This window comes from Ascaphus truei, chromosome 2 (assembly GCF_040206685.1).
Source record: "Ascaphus truei isolate aAscTru1 chromosome 2, aAscTru1.hap1, whole genome shotgun sequence".
Classification (NCBI taxonomy): domain Eukaryota; kingdom Metazoa; phylum Chordata; class Amphibia; order Anura; family Ascaphidae; genus Ascaphus; species Ascaphus truei.
The window spans coordinates 78,026,440-78,046,309 of NC_134484.1; the positions used below are offsets into that span (position 1 = coordinate 78,026,440).

The following is a 19,870-nucleotide window of genomic DNA, read 5'->3' on the forward strand; positions in this document are numbered from 1 at the left end:
GAGACAGGGAGAAGCTCCTATACATGGCGGCAACATCCTTTCTGGCTGTGAGATCTATAACAGTTTAACACATTTATGAGCTACAAAGGAAAAAAGTCCTATTTCTAGTTTAATGAACATAAATGTACCACATTTATCTAGTACTTGTTGACATAACAGTGACGTAAATGTAGTTAATATCAGTTGTCTACATTCTGCTTCTTATATAGTATTAGGTCGCGATTATAGTGGTCGCGAGGGCGCGAACAAAATACAGCAGCTCTATCGGGCCGACCATAGTGCGCTCCACCGCGCACACGAGGAAAAGCAACCGCGCAGCAGAATGTTCAAGCAACAGACTATTTCGTTTTTTTCGCTCAACGGCCGTGTCACGTGAGCGGTTCAGCCAATGAGGGCTCCCCGTCTACAAATCAGTGCACGGATCGCTCAGGTGACAGGCTCATGAGACGACATCAATTGAGCGACAAATATATAAAAGATATTGTATGATGAACAATGAAAGGGGTCTTTTTTTTCCTGAACACAATGTGTACATATACATACGTTCACACTGTCTTTAGGAAAAGGGACCCCTTTCATTTTATCATAATATAGTAGTTTATATATTTCTCGCTCAATCCTCAATTGTAGGTCTGTTATGTAGAATAACACTATATAAGAAGCAGAATGTAGACAATCAACTGATGTTAACTACATTGACGTCACTGTGTTATATCAACAAGTACCAGATAAATGCAGTAAATTCCTGTTCATTAAACTAGAAATCAGAGTTTTTTCTTTGTAGCTCGTAAATGTGTTAAATTGTTGTAATCTAATCTGCAACACTAACATTACTATAAAGTTTGAGTTCAAAATGAGTGTTCAAAATGTCGTCCTCCAGTGCAAACGCACGCCCGAACACGAGAACGCCACTGTCTGATTGCATAATTATTAACGCGTTGATCCAGCTGTTCCCATTCCTGAACAATACGTTGCTTTACGAATAACTTTTTTTCAGCCCTCCTAGCGCCCACCCTTTATCAGGAAACATTTTATGTAAGCATTATGTAAGCATTTTGGACCATAATTGTTGCTCTGTCTCAAACACTTTATAACCTGCTTATCTTCTTCACTAAACACCATTTTGTAACAATTAACAAGAGTTCCAGCACTCACTGACTTAAGAGAAAAATGAACAAAACCGGGTATATGCCACAAAAGTAAATAATTTAATGTAAGCACAAGATAATATAACAAAACTTGGAGTGATGTTGCACTAGCGGGTAACCAAGGACCCTACAAAAAAGGTAGTAGGGGTAAAGGAACACGGGGACAGGGAGTGGGATAGACAATAGACAAGGAGAGGGGGGGGGAGGTAAACAAAAATGATGGGGGGGAGGGTAATAAGGGGCCCGCCTGGGACAGGAGGGAGAGGGAGAAAAGAGAGATCCTGATAGTTTGATCCTTTATACTATCTATATACTCCTGTGTACTCTGGGCTTTGACCTTTTGAGCTTGCATTTTGCATATATTCTTGCTTTGTGATTACTGGGTGCTCTGGTGGTTAGGGGGTCAGGGTCAAGGGGGGTACCTTGTGGTCCTTATGGACCTGAGGGAACATGCCTGAGGAAGGGGTCTTTCCCCGAAACGTTGCCCCACTTATTATCCCCCTATCACTTTTTGTTTACCTTCACCCCCACTCTCCTTGTCTATCCCACTCCCTGTCCCCTTGTTCCTTTACCCCTACCACCTTGTTTGTAGGGTCCTTGGTTACCCTCTTGTGGAACATCACTCCAAGTTTTGTTATATTATCTTGTGCTTACATTAAATTATTTACTTTTGTGGCATATACCCGGTTTTGTTCATTTTTCTCTTAAGTCAGTGAGTGCAGGAACTCTAGTTAATTGTTAACTATTGGTTTCGGGGGGATTTGGGTCCCCCTTGTTCCTTGAGCACCCTGCGCATTACTACTTATACTGATTGAGTGAGTTCTGTCTATCATCCTTGATTTTGATTACCATTTTGTAACAATGCCCTTGATGAGGTCATCGTGCCATCCCCAATGCCAAAGAATATTTAATATCAAATAATTCTTAAATGTAATAACCTACTGTAAGCATACAGAGACACTTGCCTAGACAAGTGAGAGTACCCCTTTTGAACAAGCACTCATAATATAATTGATACAAGTAATTAAAAGAGTAACCTTTATTAGTGTCTGTGGGTAAAATAAGTGAAGTACATAAACACTCAACACAATTAAAACACGTATTAAACTTAATGTCTCTGAGTCTGAATCTAAGACTGATGAAGGTAATGTTTGAAGGAATATAGTGTAACTGGCACCATGTGCAATAAAATCAAAACACAAGAAAAGAAAGGATTTTGATGTTTACAGTGTAGAATGAATAGGGTGCCTCAGTGTGGTGTATATATTGTAGATGAAAGGGTCTGGTGTGTGTCACATAGGTAAAGTGTCAATCACACCGCTTTCAAACCACATCTGATTAATATGTGGTTCTCTGACAATATGCAGGGTGTAATGTATTTAGTACTTTTCTTGCCAGACCAACATGATCATTGCGGAGTGTGGCCTGGTTGGAATCAATTGTCAGAGAGACCACCAAGAGGTTAATAAATATCCTTCAATACAACGCTGGATGAAGTAAAATGTCAAAAAAGGAAGGAAGGCTACTATGTAGCTAGGGGTAGTGAGGCTAGATTGTAAAGACTTATTGGTATATAATTATACTTATATTGTTTCCCCCTGGTCAGTAATTATTCCAATATTGTTATAGCCTCAATTGAGCTCAACAAAATGTACTTAATAGATGAATAGTGAGATAAATAACTGCTCGTGTCCCCTGTGAAGGTAGCAAGTGTGTTCATAGATAGGCTAGCTGATATCTCTAAAATAATGAAGCCAATTAAAAGGGGATGACTTCAGCTGCCTGAAGAATAAAGATCACTCTATATCTGCAGACCTCTGTAGATGGTATAGGTAGGTGATTGATTTATATAATAGCCGCCCTGTTGGGTCAGTCCATGTGAATGTTGTAGATGGGCTGGCTATATTAACATAGACAAATTTGTCTCAGTAATTGCTTATCTTCTAGGGCGAATACGCCCTGTCTGCTGGGTATAGGCGACTAAATGTAGTATAGGTGGTGCCCTGCAGCCGCTCGATGGCGTGCCCTCTACAATACAAGGGTGCTGTGAGGGGGCTGCTGACTCGGAGCGTTTAATTCCTGCGCACGAGTGGCGGCATCTGTTGAGTCTCCGCCCGGCATGGTTTATTCATGAACACCGCTATGTAGTAAACTGCCGGGTGGAGCTCGAAGTGAAGCTGCGGCTATTGCTCCGCGCTCTGAGAACAGACGTCGCCGCACCAATGCGCGTGCTGACGTCACAAAGGACCGCCCACCGACGTACGTTTCGCGTCACACTGACGCTTTCTCAAGGTGGCTTTCTCAATAGAGCTTTCTATCCTTTCCCCCCTTATCCCCCATTACTAATAACCTACTGTGACAGAACTATAATTGCTCAAATTTTCATGAAAATTCCGTGATTTTTCTGCAGGAAAAATAAACGGGGTCCCGTTTTTTTCTGAACAGTGTATATGTCATTTCAGTGGGCTTAAGGGTTGCACATGCGGCCCTTGAGGTACATCATGTTGCCTACCACTGCACTAGGCACAATTGTGTGACAACCCTTAAAAGTCCTTGATTGTAATAAGGAACTGAAGACGATTATGAGGCGAAGTATCTCTACCAACGTGCAACCTCCAAGAACTCCTTCTTAGAGAAAATAAAACTGAAGTACTGTAACAGAGCGGCCCAGTATCTAAAAGACTAAAAATCTCATTATGTACGATACACCTTTTGCTAAACCACAAAAGTAATAATAAAAAAAAAAGATAGTGCTTATCACAATATGGATTCTTTTATTGGAAAAACAAAGGCCATTAGAGAGAGTTATCTTTTTTTAAATGACTCGATAAGGATTTTAATTCTCTGTTCACTTGGTAACCTTTAGCGTGTTTGAACTTAAAGTATAAATTCATATTCAACATTCCCCTTCACGTCGAAGGCATGTGGGGAGAGGCATCCCAAAGTGGTAATGCGCCTTTAAGGGATGTACCAGTATACAGATGCTGTGTTTACATTTCTTTTTGAAGGATATGGACAATTATCCTGGGCTATAACCCATTCTAAGGAACATTGTCTTTAACATGCTGCAAATGCTGCAGTGTTACCTAATGCATATGAGAAAATACTGTGAAACATTAACAAGCGGCTTTTATGGAGGCAAACTCCTTCCATAGCTGCCTCACTTACTTACACTTATGTTGCGCCAAATGATGTCAGCATAATTTGAATAAATGTACTTACATCTGGATGTCCTGCCACTTGGATTAATTCTGTCACAGCATTCTTAACTGAATCGGCATCTCTTACGTCACACTGAATCGCATGGACCTGAGTGAAGACGACAAATCGGAGCACCAACAGTTTTAGGATTGCAGTTTATTTTAGATTACATTTTTGGTTACACAACCTTTTACCAAATTATTTATATGCCATTTTAAGTAATTCTTACTTTGCAATGTGTTACATTTCACAGTAGCCTAGACTTTTGGTAAGAATTACAAATGGTTTTAGTTTCCTCTAAAAGAAGTAATCTGAAGTCTAAGGGGTTCTGTGTGTCAAGGTAAAATCAGGGAAATATTGGGGCGGTGGGGGGAAACCATAAAAAAACAATTGTCTTGCTTTGATACAGGGGGTGCAACTCTTTTTGCCCCAGAATTGCACCATTTTTGAGTGATACGTTTGGGCATCTGTATTTAAATGCTTATTATGGACCAAATCCACAAAAAGGTGCCAAGCTTTAACACACCTCAGCTCCCATTCATATTAATAGGAGGGAGTGCATGCTAAAGCTTAGCACCCTTTTGTGGTTCTGGGTCTATGTGAGAGTAATTTAAAAAGCTGCATATTTTAGATGTGTTAATATTTCTCTGGAAAAAAAAAATGTTGGAGAGATGAATGCTTTCACAGCTGTAAAGAATCCGATTGGCTTGTCATTGTTTACGTTATTGATATACTCACAGTTCTGAACAGAGTTAAAATAAGAAATTATTTTGAACATTTCCAGCTTCCCTTGCTCGTATCAGTACTTCCAAATCAGAGTGAAGTACCATTGGGCTTATTAAAGCGTCTGGCTGATGTTTGTAAATCAATCATTAAAAATCGGACAAACCTTTACGTTCTTCTAAATAGAAATTACCTTATTTCCAGTTTGTGATGTAATCTCATTTGCGGTCTCTTTCAGAACATCCAATTTTCTGCAAGATGGAAACAAAAAACAGACATAAGGCACTGGGTATTAATTGAAGAAAAATAAAGAGAGCCATCACTCTTCATCACAGATGGTTTACCTGCTAGATATAACACATTCAGCTCCAAGCATGGATAAGGTAGTTGTCATTCCTTTCCCAAGTCCTGTACCACCTCCTGTGATGAAGGCCACTTTTCCTTTGAATGTATTCAGAGGTAGCATCACTGTCTGGAATGGGGGGAAGAACTTAGCCTGAGATGCCTCTTTGCTGTCACTTGATAATACTGGTGTTCCATGACTGAATACCTGGCAGGAAAAAAAAACAAACAGTAAGTGATTACTGCTGTGTGCATACATGGATTCCCACTGGAAAGAAAATAAGAAACTTGAAACTCCTTAACCATGAAGGGATAGCAACATCGTCCCAGAATTAATCTAAACCAAACCCTTAGCAGGAACATTTTCATTCTACTACATGTCTTAGATGAAGGATTTTTTTTTTTTTTAAAGTGATTTAGTTCCTCGGATTTTAAATTGCAATGAGCTAATTGGAAAACAAAATGAGGCGAAAAGAGGTATGTTTAAACGGTTCATACAATGTACCAGGGAAATCAAACTTTCAGCTTGTTAACAAATGCATCTGTGGACATTCCATTTTACCCCTAAAACAATGAACACGTCTTTAATTTGCATAATGCTAATTCTGTTTGTTTTCTCTCTGGAATAAACATTTTCAAACATCAATACACAAAAAAACAATTAAGTACTATTTATGAGAATATTGTCCCAATATCAGTCAGTTTTGAAAATAGCAATTCCAATTTTCTTTAACTCTTGCCAATAACATGTAAAACAAAAAAAACTTTCCAAAAATTGAATTATGAAGCATGTATGTTTGCTAAAGGCATAGGCCAATCATTGCTGCACAGACTTCTGCCATAACACTCCTTTCGGTGCGGAAAGACACCTTACATTGACTTCAATGGGATGTAGTGTCTTCCAGCGCCGGAACGCGTCTTATGCAGAACACTACTTAGTAAAAACGGCCCTTACTCTCAGATTCATCAAGCGGTTACTGGTTAACGCACCTAAATAAGCTTTTCTTTAATCCCATTGCTATTAACATACAGTAAACACTGCAGAAGTGTCAGCAAAAATGTCCTTAGGGCGTAACACCCTTCTGGGTAGCCATATTGGTTCATTCTTCAATGTGGCAAAGTAACATAGGAGAAGGAGTAGGCAGATTGATGCCTTTTATTGGACTAAAAGCTAGTGGGCAAGTTTTGTAACCACAAAGGGTTCTTCATCAGGTGTGATAAGGAACCCCGTGTGGTTTGAAAGTTTGCAACTTATCAACTATCCGTCGGTTCAATAAAATGTATTAGACAACCTACCCCTCCCTCCTTTGCTATATGCAAAGTGACTAAAATCACTTATTTGCATTAGATGCAAAGGGACACCAATCTGGGACTAAAACCGATCTGTTCATGCCCAATTTGAATAAACATTTTCAAATTTCTACAAAGCTAACATTTTCTTTTCCCCCCAGATTTAGCCCTTTTAAAGCAGCAATGCAAGCTGGACAGTTCCCCCCCCCCCCCCCCACCCCCTTTATTTTTTTTATTTACATAGGACTGAAAGCAGGGGGTTGCCGAAAATGAACCCCATTCATTTCAGCTGCGGTGGCCCGATGCTTCCGAATATATTTACCTGCGTAGGAGGTGACAGTGGACACTCCGGCTCGCTAGCTGGGGTGCAAGTAATGGCAGTTTTCAAAGCTCCTGCGTCATGCGGCCCAATAGGAAGCTGTGACGTCATCTGGTGCAGCTTCCTGTTGGCCCGCGTGAAGCAGGCGCTTTAAACTTGCAGGAGATACCGGCACCCCCTACGGAAGTAAGTATTTCTGGAAGCAGGGGGTCCCGGAGATGAAATTAATGGGGTCCAGCTTCGGAGATCCCCTGCTTCAAACCTACGAAAAACATATATATTTTTTAAATGGCCCGCTTGGATTGCTCCTTTAAGATATGTGCTTAGTGCATGTATGTATGTATGAAAAAGAAAAGTACACCCTCTTTAAATTCCATGGTTTTACATATCAGGACATAACAATCATCTGTTCCTTAGCAGGTCTTAAAATTAGGTAAATACAACCTCAGATGAACAACAACACATGACATTTTACACCGTGTCATGGTTTATTTAACAAAAATAAAGTCAAAATGGAGAAGCCATGTGTGAAAAACTAAGTGCACCCTTACTGCTTCCATGGGAATTAAGATGCTAAGTCGCCGACAGGTGCTGCTAATCAAATGCCCTTGATTAATTGATCATCAGCAAGTGTGACCACCTCTATAAAAGCCGAAGTTTTAGCAGTGTCAGTATCACTTTAAGCATTAAAATCCCCAATTGAGAAAGGAAACAGAAGATGAAAACGATGTGACGCATAAAAAAAAAAAAAAAAAAAAAAAAAACAGTGGAGGAAAGCTGGGTCTTCATTTTGTTAAAAGAAACTTCCAATTTTATAGTGTTCCCATACAGCGAAACGCGTAGAATGTGGCTCACTGCGTGATCCGGAGAGAGAGGAGAGAGAAGCACCTCCTGACGTACGCGGACGGACGAATCAGCGTGACCTGAAGAGACGGAGGCGGACACGATCGGAGGCTCGGTTGAACGTGGAAGCGGTGAGATCGCGACTCACTGCATAGAGACACAGGGGGCTATGTACTAAGCTCCGAGCTTTCGCGCCGGCCTGAAAAGAATTAGCACGTCCGATAAAAAATGAAGTCGGCGGCGCGATTCACTAAGGCCCTCAGCCCATTTTTTATCGGACGTGCCCAAAACTGGCGTGCAATGTATTTTCCCTCTGCTAGCGTTCTTAACCTTTACGTTCACTAGCTGATAGAAAAAAAAGCCGCTTGTAACATTTGCATGGAGATTTGCCATCTCCATGCAAGGCTGTTACAGGCGATCGTACAATAAATAAATACATTTTAATTATAGTATACATGAGTAGGGGGTCTCCGGAGCTGAACAGCGTTGGTTTCAGGTGCGAGGACCCCCTACTTCAGGAGATACAGGGCCTGTTATGGGGTGCCGGTATCCCATGCTGAATTTCAATGTCCCGGTCACGTGACGCGGACGCTTGATAGTGCAGGGGATACCGGCACCCCATAATGGGGCCTGTATCTCCTGAAGTAGGGGGTCCTCGGACCTGAAACCAACGCGGGTCAGCTCCAGAGACCCCTTGCACATCTACACTATAATTAAAATGTATATTAAAAAAAGAATTAACAAACATCAATACACGACCCCCCTCCCCCCTCCGCCCTAACACATCCAGTACAATAATGTGCAAAATAACTATTATCCAGATATGGATAATAGATTATTTGCCCATTATTAAACACTGCATTAGCATACCTAAATAAAGTCAATAAAAACAGTAGCCAGCTAATCCAATCAATACAAGCAGTAACAATATCAACAATTATTTAATTAAACCATTAACAATATCAACAATTATTTAATTAAACCATTAACCAATGAAACCAATTAATTCCTAAACCAACTCAAAATGAATAGTAACACTAACCAATCAAAGCAATTAATTACAACAACATTAATGAATGTAAACATTAAAAGACAAAGAAATACATTCAAACAATATCTGAAATAACCATAAAACGCATTAGCTAACATAATACAACATTAACTACAAACGAACACCAATCGCAAACAATTTATTACATTAACCATGAAAAAATAATGACATCCACATAAGAAACTGACATTAAAAAAACCAACAGCAATACCAAGCCAGAAATGCCCCCCAAATATTGTAATAATAATGTATTAATCTGTACCCTAAAGTGGTACAGATTAATATATTATCAGTCAATGTGCCTCCCCCAAAAAATCAAAAATCACATCCAATGAAAAAACCTGTAAAAAGAGACATTTACAAACATTGAATATATTACTTACCATTGGAAGCGGTGGCCCTCCGACTCCCGGGGAAACAGGAAGCTCACGAACCTTGAAGGCCTACAACAGCATTCGATGCCATCCGCCATGAAGATCCGGATCAGGTACCCCAATCTTCTTTTTTCTTTCTTTAATAACCTTCTTCTATCTTCATCTGTCACCATTTCTTGTTCTTCTTTATCTCCTTCATCTGTCAATCCAAAATACCCCATGTTAAATCCCAGCCGATGCTGTCTCGTCGGTTTCTTGGGTTCAAATGAGGCGTCACGGCCTTAAATATGGCTTGTGACGTCATATTTACCCTCAAAATGGTTAACAGCCACCTGATTGGCTGTTCAAACCATGTTCCGATTTAATTTTTTTTTTTTGACATGACGTCACTTAAAGGGAATGATGCCAGCCAATCAGAATGGCTGTGCTTCATTTGCCTTTAAGATGACGTCACATGGTATTTCAGCCAGAGTGTGGAATTGGTTCCCACGATCTGATTGGCTGAAATACCATGTGACGCCGGCTTCGTGACGTCATCTTAAAGGCAAATGAAGCACAGCCATTCTGATTGGCTGGCATCATTCCCTTTAAGTGACGTCATGTCAAAAAAAAAAATCAGGTCAGAACATGGTTTGAACAGCCAATCAGGTGGCTGTTAACCATTTTGAGGGTAAATGTGACGTCACAATCCATATTTAAAGGCCGTGACGCCTCATTTGAGCCCAAGAAGCAGACGAAACAGCATCGGCAGGGATTTAACATGGGGTATTTTGGATAGACAGATGAAGAAAGAAGATAAAGAATAACAAGAAATGGTGACAGATGAAGATAGAAGGTTATTAAAGAAAGAAAAAAGAAGATTGGGGTACCTGATCTGGATCTTCATGGCGGATGGCATCGGATGCTGTTGTAGGCCTTCAAGGTACGTGAGCTTCCTGTTTCCACGGGAGTCGGAGGGCCACCGCTTCTAATGGTAAGTAATATATAGAATGTTTGTAAATGTTTTTTTTTACAGGTTTTTTCATTGGATGTGATTTTTGATTTTTTGGGGGAGGCACATTGACTGATAATATATTAATCCGTACCACTTTAGGGTACAGATTAATACATTATTATTACAATATTTGGGGGGCATTTCTGGCTTGGTATTGCTGTTAGTTTTTTTAATGTCAGTTTCTTATGTGGATGTCATTGGTTGTTTTTTTCATGCTTAATGTAATAAAATGTTTGCGATTGGTGTTCGTTTGTAGTTAATGTTGTATTACTGTATGTTAGCTAATGCATTTTATGGTTATTTCAGAGATTGTTTGAATGTATTTGTCTTTTAATGTTTACATTCATTAATGTTGTTGTAATTAATTGCTTTGATTGGTTAGTGTTACTATTCATTTTGAGTTGGTTTAGGAATTAATTGGTTTAATTGGTTAATGGTTTAATTAAATAATTGTTGATATTGTTACTGCTTGTATTGATTGGATTAGCTGGCTACTGTTTTTATTGACTTTATTTAGGTATGCTAATGCAGTGTTTAATAATGGGCAAATAATCTATTATCCATATCTGGATAATAGTTATTTTGCACATTATTGTACTGTATGTGTTAGGGGGGTGTATTTAGTTAGAAATATTGTTTAGTATTTTTGTTGGCACAACATTGGTACCGCAGGCCCGCGGGTACCCCAGGACTCCCGCGGGGACCCCGGGACGGCCGCGGGGTCAGCCGGGGACACCCGCGCAACCCCCGGCCTCCCTTGGGGACCCCTGCGGGGTCAGCCAGGGACACCCGCCGGCCTGTTGTATGGGTGCTGCACATGCAAAAAGGTAAACAAAGAATTTTTTATAAGTCCAGCTTTTTTTTATCACCTGCCTTTAGCTGGTGAGCTTTATTCAGCGCAACTTTCACGTACGATCAGTTTGCGTTGCTTAGTGAATCCCGCAGAAGGGCAGGATTCAGCGCAAACAGCTGATCGTACAAGCAATGTTGGACTTTGAAAAAATTTCAAGAAAAAGCCCGTTTTAGAGCGCAAAGTGCCTGTTTGCGCGGCTTAGTGCGTAGTGCTCGGCGGAACTTCACGTTCTAAAAGCACTTTGCGCTCTTAAAACAACTTATCACTGCTTAGTGCATAGCCCCCACAGTCTGTTATACCCTGCCTTTTGATCACCAACACAGTGTAAGCCTCCATTTGTGAGTTTGTGTGATAAATGTATTTTTAAGTTGATCTGCACCATGGCTCTGTCTTTCTGTCTTTGAGATCCACTGGACTACCTGCACCATCCGGAGACAACATTGCCACTGTGGATTTCTGCTTTAATATTCTTGCTCCATTGTGAGTAAGAAATTTATAGCCCCCTTTATTTCACTTTTTCAAATCATTGTTTTTGCAATATTGCACTATATGATTTTTTCCCCCCTCTTACATTGGCTTTCAACACCGCTCCTCTATGGTTTGGAGAATATAATTTTATACCGAGAAATGCTTCAAAAACTGCATTAAAACTGTATATTATGCATGCTAAATGTATAAATGCAAGGCTTAGAGTAGATACCAAAACACAGAAATATACAGAACATATTTCTTTGCAATATATTGTGAGACCCATCAACACATGGAAATGTGTCTTATGGCATGGTCCCACTTCATAAAGATAGCCCATAATATCTTCAAAAAATGATAATTGATATTACTTGATCATAGGTGTGGTAGCACATTTACAGTAATATTCAACCTTTTAATCAAAGGTGGGGTGCACAGATAACACAATCTGAGTAATCCAGATTCGCAATGGAAATCAAATGAGGCAATATAAATACTCCCTAACTTGTATAAATGTAAGCATCAACATGACCCAAGATCTGGGCTGGGCAACGCCAGTCTTCAAGGGCCACCAACAGGTCAGGTTTACAAGATATCCCTGCTTCGGCACAGGTGGCTCAATCAGTGTCTCAAAGACTGAGCCACTGATTGAACCACCTGTGCTGAAGCAGGGATATCCTGAAAACCTGACCTGTTGGTGGAATTTGAGGACTGGCGTTGCTCACCTCTGCCCAAGATCACGGAGCCCTATTAAATGAAAATCATACGTGAAACATACTGCTGTAGAGGAATATTAAAATGCTCACAGAGTCATGCATAAATTATGAAAGACACAGTGATGGGAAATGAGTTTGAAAACAATCACCTGTCATATAATTGCCAAGTGCAATGGTCCCAATGCTCGACAAATTAAATGATAAAGTATAATCCCACGTTTCACCAAAGAAAGGACAAGCAACGTCAAGGTTATAGTTACAGGAATTGACATATGAAAGGACAAAAAATAAATAAAAGTATGTCAGGTGTCCAACCCACACATGTAAATCTTCTTGTTGCATTCTAATATATTCAAAAAAGAAAGGTCATGTACATTTTGCCTTTAAAGCTGCAATCATATCTGCCTTAAAAATGTCAGCTACTTTGTTCTCTCAGTAATTAAATAAGGCATAGCTTGAAAGGAGAAAATCTAACCAACTTACCATAATTTTCTTTTCCTGGAACCATGGCAGCGGGCACCGTAGTGTTAACTCTATCCCCAGCTGAGTAATTGAATTCTTGCAGGTAGGCCATAAAAGGCCCCATCCCACTACCTGCAGATAGACTTTGGATTGCCAATTTCAATTTCAACCATTTTATTTATTACAGTCTTCCCCTTTATTTTATTACAGATTGTAGTACTTTTCGACCAAAGCATGCGTCAGCTGAAGCCTGAATGTCCAGCCTGTAATACTTCATAAATGTGTTAAATGAAGACCACACTGCCGCTTTGCAGATTTGTGTCGGTGATGCATGTGCCTTGAATGCCCACGAAGTGACCTTGGCTATTGTTGAATGTGCCTTAAAGTTCAACAGCAGATTTTGTCCTTTGTTTTCGTATGATTTTCTGATACATGATACAATCCATTTGGATATTGTTGCTTTGGACGCTGCTTGCCCCGTCCTTGGCCCTTCTGGAAGGATAAACAGCCTGTCCGACTTTCTTAAGTCTTGTGCCCGACTGATATAGGTTTTCAAGCAACTCACCACGTCGAGATTATTTAATCGTTCTTCCTTTTTATTACCCGGTTTTGGGCAAAATGAAGGAATTACAATTTCTTGGTTTATATGAAATTGAGAAACTACTTTCGGTAACAAACGGTACACTGGTCGCATCACTGCTTTATCTTGGTGAATGACCAGAAACGGTTCTTTAAATAAGACAAGTTTGCAATTCTCCCACTCTCCTTGCTGATGTAATAGCTACAGTATAAGGAACGCAATCTTCCATAATAACCACTTCAAGAGCATTTGATCTATAGGTTTAAAAGGGTGCATTGTGAGGACATCCAGTACTAGTGATAGGTCCCATGCTAGCACTCTATTCTTGATCTGCGGTCTTAACCTCTTGCAAAAAAACAAATAACGAGTCTCAGTTGCTAGACCCTTCTCTAACAGTGCTGACAATACAGAAACTTGCACCTTCAAATTAACTGAGTCTGAGTACTCTATCAAACCCTTCTTGTAGAAATTCTACTAGTGTCACAGTATTTGGAGAAAAAAAACTTCTGCTTTTGCTTAACACACCAGGCTAAAGCATAACCAGATTCAGTAGTATACCGTTGATGTAGATTTCTGTCTTGCTTCCAAGCGGGTTTTTATTGTTCTATCTGAACATCCCTATTCTCTTAATACCATTCACTCAATCTCCAAGCCGCCAAGGCCAATTGTATGGGATTGTTGGGTGGTATACTGGTCCTTGTTGTATAAGTCCCCGGATATTTGGTAGATGCCATGGTGTGTCGATTGCAACATTTAGGAGATGGACAAACAATGGTCTCCTTGGTCAATATGGTACCAACAGTATCACCTCTGCTTGATCAGTCTTGATTTTCCTCATCATTTAAATTAGAGGAATTGGAGGGAAAAGATATACCAATTTGAAATGCCACTTGAAACGGAGGGCATCTGAGTGCCTTGGATTGGGATGAAAAAGTGTCTTGCACAATAATTTTCCACCTTTCTTTTTTGGCGAGTAGCCATCGGATCTATTTCTGGTTGCCCCCAACGTTTTACCAAGTTGCAGAATACATGGTTGTCCAATGACCATTCTCACAGGTAAATTAGGTGGTGACTGAGAAAATCTGCTGCAATATTTTCTGGCCCTGGAATATGTATGACTGTTATATCTGTAACATAGCATTCTGCCCATGTTAATTTCATCATTTTTTTGCTCCTTGTTCCTCCTTGCTTGGAGATATATAGATATCTATATCTTACCACAACCCTGTTGTCAGATCTTATTGTATATTTCCGTCCTCTACCTGGCTTTGGAATAGTTCTAGTAATTTCTGCACTGCCTTGAGTTCCAGCATGTTTGATGGTAACTGCTTTTCTTGGGTTGTCCAAGTACCCTGTACCAGTAGGTCTCCCATCTGGGCACCCCAACATGCGCTGCTTGTGTCTGTGGTGATCATTACCTATTGTATCTGGTGTAACGTATGTCCTTTTAATAGGTTTTGGGCATTTCCCACCTTCTTAGTTCTTTCTTTGTGTGTGTATATATGTATATTTCTTGTTTTACATCCTTGGGATCTCCGTTCCACCGCTGTAATTTTTTGTTGCTGTAATGGTCTCACGTGTAGACATGATCATTTTACTACATTTAGCATTAATGTAAATTTTCCCAGGAGTCTCATACAGTCTGCTGCTGAAGAGATGTTCGCTGTTCTGAGCGTCCTTGTCTGGACTCCATTGTCTTGGATCCTTCAGTATGGTAATCATACTTTTCCTTCTGCTGTGTGAAATTCTACTCCCAAGAATTTTAGACTGTGGTGGTACTAGTTGGCATTTGTCTATGTTTATGATCCAGCGATGATGTTCTAGAAAGGACACCACTATGTTTCTGTCTTGTATCAGTTTGTTTTTGTGACTTTATCAGAATATCGTGTAGATATGGATAAATTTCCACACCCTTTTCTTTATTCTACTATCAATGAAGCTAATACCTTTTTTAAAGTTCTGGGTGATGTTGCTAGTCCAAATGGCAGCGCCGTATATTGGTAGTGTTCCTGATTTATTGCAAATCTGAGGAATTTTTGATGTTTGTTTTCTGTAAGGATGTGTAAATAGGCATCTTTTAGGTCTATTGATATCATCCAATCGTTTCTTTTTACTGCTTGGATGAAGATGTTTAGAAAAAAATAATTTTTAACTTTCTTACCTGCAAATAGGTATTTACGGTTCTTAGATCTAATACTGCTCTGCAACCTTCTGATGCTTTTTCCACCAAAAAGATCTTGGAATAGATCCCTGTTTTCCTCTGTCTTTGAGGAACCTTTGTTATTACAAAGCCTGTAATAACTCCTGTAATAACTCCTTCAGGATAAAACTCGTTTGTTCTATTTTCTGTTTTCTGTATATTTTGTCTTTAAGAATATATCCCTTTTTGGAATGTTCTTGAACTCCAGGTGGCACCCGAAAGAAAAGATCTGTAGTACCCACCTGCGTTTTATTGATGGAGTCCATGCTGCTTCGAATTGGCTCAGTCTTCCACCAACTGGAAGCCGCTGGACCCCTTGACCTTCATGAGAATTTCCCTCTTGGAGATGCTCTCCCTCTGGGGCCACAAAAATCTTATTTTGTCCACCTCTCCATGACGTTTGTCTTGAGAACGCTCTTTCAGGATGTAAATATATTCTCTTCTGCTACGTAGGAATCTTCTCTCGTACTTTGGATCAATCACCTCCGGAGGCCTTTTCACCCACTCTTAAAGTGCTGGACAGGAAAAGACAGGAAAAGAACGAGCAGCTCGGAGAAGTAATTGTGTCAGACACCAGTGAGCGTTGTCAAAAACCTCTCCTATTTATTAATGGTTTACAGTCAGGTTATATAGGCGAGCGAGCGTAGAAAAAACACGTATACGTGAGAAACTTACTTCCCTTTATGTTTATCTAGAAAGTGACAGATGGAAAGTTACGATTTGGGAACTAGTCTAGTTGCCCGATCTTGGGGCAGTCTAGGGAGCGTCATAATTCTTGTTGTTAAGACATTTCATTGTTAAGACATTTCATAAATTCAGGCTAAGCACGGCTGACTAAACTTCCTGTTTCTACATGGTGAAATATGTCTGAACATACATAGTTCAGTAACCATTAAGTGGGTAAAAGGTCAGTTTAACATCTGACTAAAAAGCATAATGGCAGTATTAGTCCCTGACTTCTTAGTATTAGTATAAAATGGTTATATAGCAGCCAAAATGGAGCCCCCACCCTTGATACACACATTATCACAGGACAACATGTTCTTGCTTCCCTATTCTGTGTTCTTTCCGTCTAATGGTATGTAGGGACATATCTTCTATTTCTACTTTCTTGTGGTAAAAATGACGCTTTGTTTATAATTGCATCTAATTTATTCCAAAATAGAAATTCTCCATCAAAGGGCAACTTACACAGGCTGTTTTTGGATGCTGTGTCTGCCACCCAGTGTCTGAGCCATAGCGCTCTTCTTGCTGTTACTGTTGTCGTTGTTTGCAAACTCACAAACACGGGTTTGTGGATAATGAGTAGTTTATTGCCTGTACAGATTCAGAGTATGATCATACACACAAAAGTCAAATGCGACTCTCTGCAAGGGGAGTGCCCAAGCAGGCTTTATATACATTTTAGATTCCTTTGTTTCAAATAGGTTACCAGGCAGAAATATAATAACATCACACAATGCATTCCTTGTACACGGGGGAATAATCCTCTCCTAAATCAATCAAGTTTCAGGTCATCTTTCCTATCCCAGACTGGCTCCAAAGATCAATTCATCCAACCTAAACTGGTTCTTTTAACAGACCACAACACTTGAGTGTTTAAGCAACAAGGCACAGTCCATATCCCCCTCCCCCCCTGGAGCAAAGTTCATTCTTGCAACATCACGCATACTGACATATAACACATACAAAATGGATTACGCACACTGCTAACAATTTCCTCACCATAGACCCCCCCCCCAGTCCTTTTCAGCAATATCAACAGTATATTCATTTCAGCAATATTATTCTGTCACTGTATAGGCGATTGATTTGGCTGCTAGTCTTACCGCATTGAGCGATGCTTCAGCTACTGTACGTAGTCTGCTGCCCATTTCATACAATGCTTTTAGAATAGAAGTTCTCTTGACTCTTTTTTCCAATGCTTCTATATTAGCAATCCATATCCACATTGCTCTTGATACAGATGTTGTTGTCACATACGCTTTCTTCAAAACACTATCCATCTTCTTATCCATGACATCTTTGAGTGATGCTGCATCTTCGACTGGTATGGTTGTTTTTCTTGAAATTCTGGGTATTGCTGCATCAATTTTAGGACTGACTTCTCAGTATTTTACCTCCTCTTGTACAAAAGGATACATCCAGTTAAACTTTCTGGGAATATTTCGTTTTCTATCTGGCTGTGACAATTGCATTTGTATCATGTCTTTGATTACTTGATGAATTGGAAAACATCTGTTTTTCTTCTGCTTTGTCACAAATAACATATCTGATTTCTGAGTATTTTCTTCTGTATCCTCCAATTCCAATGTTTCTCTCATTGCCTTTATAAGAGGATGCACCATTTCTAAATTAAATTCTGATTCGTCAGCCTGAATTTCCTGCTCTGAAGAATCACAATCCCTTTCCGACGCTTGGTGATATATCATCTCTGATTTGTCTGATGAGGAGTTTCTCACTATATCCAAGCTGGTCTGAGACTTTGCTATCTTTTGCGCTGGTTTCACTGCTTGTTGCACCGCAGACTCTACACTCTGCTTTACTATATCTTTCATCCATGATATGAAAGTATTCGTTTGTTCATTTGACTCTCCTGCAAGGCAGTCTGCACAAGGCTTCTTGGCTTCTAACACTGTTTTTTCACATGCTGCACACCATTTAGTATTTTAGCAGCTTTTCTTCTTTTGATGCAGGGACTCTACCGCCCCCTTAGAAGTTCCTTCTTCCGGTTGTATAACCGTAGCACCAAGGTGAAAAATATTTCTTTCAGTTCCATGATATCAACTCTCTTTATCCTCCAGTAAACTAAGCTAAGGACTCACCTAATTTTTGTAAGCAACCCTTTACTTCCTCCAGTTTCCATGCTGGCTTCCAAACTTCTTTCAGCTTTTTGCAGCTGATTTCTCCTGTCTGCCGAGCGTTCCATGCTGCAGCTGCTTCCAGGATACCTTCACACAGCTCTGTGTGCCGTTGCTCCATTGCTGTGACGTCAGCGACAATCCGTCCAATCGGAGCGCTTGGCCCTCGCACACGTGCACGCCTGTGAGATCTTAGCGTGCGCAAACGGTCGAACATGCGCATGCTATGCACTTACATGGGACGCCTTGCTGGTCTCTCTCCCCCACTCCACTGCGTTCTAAGATGCCTCTTCGGTAAACATCTGAGCCTCTGATCTGCTCTCTGCCCGCCGCGTTCAATGATGCATCCGCGGTTCTGCCTGGTGGCACAGGCCTCCATCTTGCTACCACCCACAGTACGTCGAATCGGAGCTTGAGGGGAAGAGAGGCAGGCACCCCCTGGCTTGACGGCAATAGCTAAAGTCTGGTGAGTCCTATTAAAAAATAAACTCTACTCCTAGCTGTAGAACAGGAAAAAGTCTATCTGCAGGTAGTGGGAGGGGCCTTCTATGGCCTACCTGCAAGAATTCAATTTCCTGTCCTACTCAGCTGGGGATAGAGTTAACCCTACAGTGCCCACTGCCATGGTGAACAGGAAATTATATTACACCGTAGGATCCACACATGCTCCTAGCAAATTCAGCAAAAAAAAAAAAAAAAGTTATTTTAATATATATAAAAATCAATACCAGAGCACACGAGTATGCAAACAGACATACACTGGTCTAAAAAGCAACGTTTGAAGAACCCTTGGCCCCTTGCCCAGGCTGAATGTTACATTTGTTGTACATTAAAGTAACACTTTTTTGCTGAATTTGTGAATGTATCTGTATCCCGAATGCTGATCCTATGGTGTAATAAAGGAGTGGCCAACCCCACTACTCAACGGCCACCAATAGGTGAGATTTTAAGGATATCCCTGCTTCAGCACAGGTGGCTCAATGAATGACTGAGCTGCTGATTGAGCCACCTGTGCTGAAGCAGGGATATCCTTAATACCTGACCTGTTGGTGGCCATGGAGGACTGGAGTAGGCCACCCTTGGTGTAATGTAGTGTGTCCGCCCACTGGTACAGACAGGATCATAGCACCTTGCCTGCAGGACGCAGTGTACCACTACTGAGTGCAAGTCCTATTATTATTTTTTATAGCTTGAAATTAAACATATTTGTGCAAAACAAAAAATAAAGAAACAATTAACATAAGAACAAAACAAAAGCATTGCGCGAGTTTGGATTTCTGGAACCCGGCACCACAAACACTGGTAAATTGGGCTTGGATTGACAATCGTATCAGGCTCCAGTACATTTTGCTCGGATTGCCGAGGTTCGTAGTTTTCAGATTCCAAATATCCATACGCGCTCGTTTTCAGATTCCAAATATCCATACGCGCTCATCTACTGTATA

General features: G+C 40.4%; 1 protein-coding gene across 3 annotated transcripts in view; it reads right to left on the reverse strand.

Annotated features, from left to right (window-relative positions):
• Window positions 1-19,870, reverse strand: part of DECR1 (2,4-dienoyl-CoA reductase 1) — a 123,877-nt gene that overhangs the window by 87,167 nt on the left and 16,840 nt on the right. For all 3 annotated transcript variants that reach the window (XM_075582954.1, XM_075582956.1, XM_075582955.1), the window contains exons 2-4: window positions 5,417-5,622; window positions 5,266-5,323; window positions 4,371-4,457 (exon numbers count right to left, since the gene is read on the reverse strand). In XM_075582954.1, the coding sequence (XP_075439069.1) occupies window positions 4,371-4,457; window positions 5,266-5,323; window positions 5,417-5,622 (351 nt within the window). The remainder of the gene's footprint in view (window positions 1-4,370; window positions 4,458-5,265; window positions 5,324-5,416; window positions 5,623-19,870) is intronic.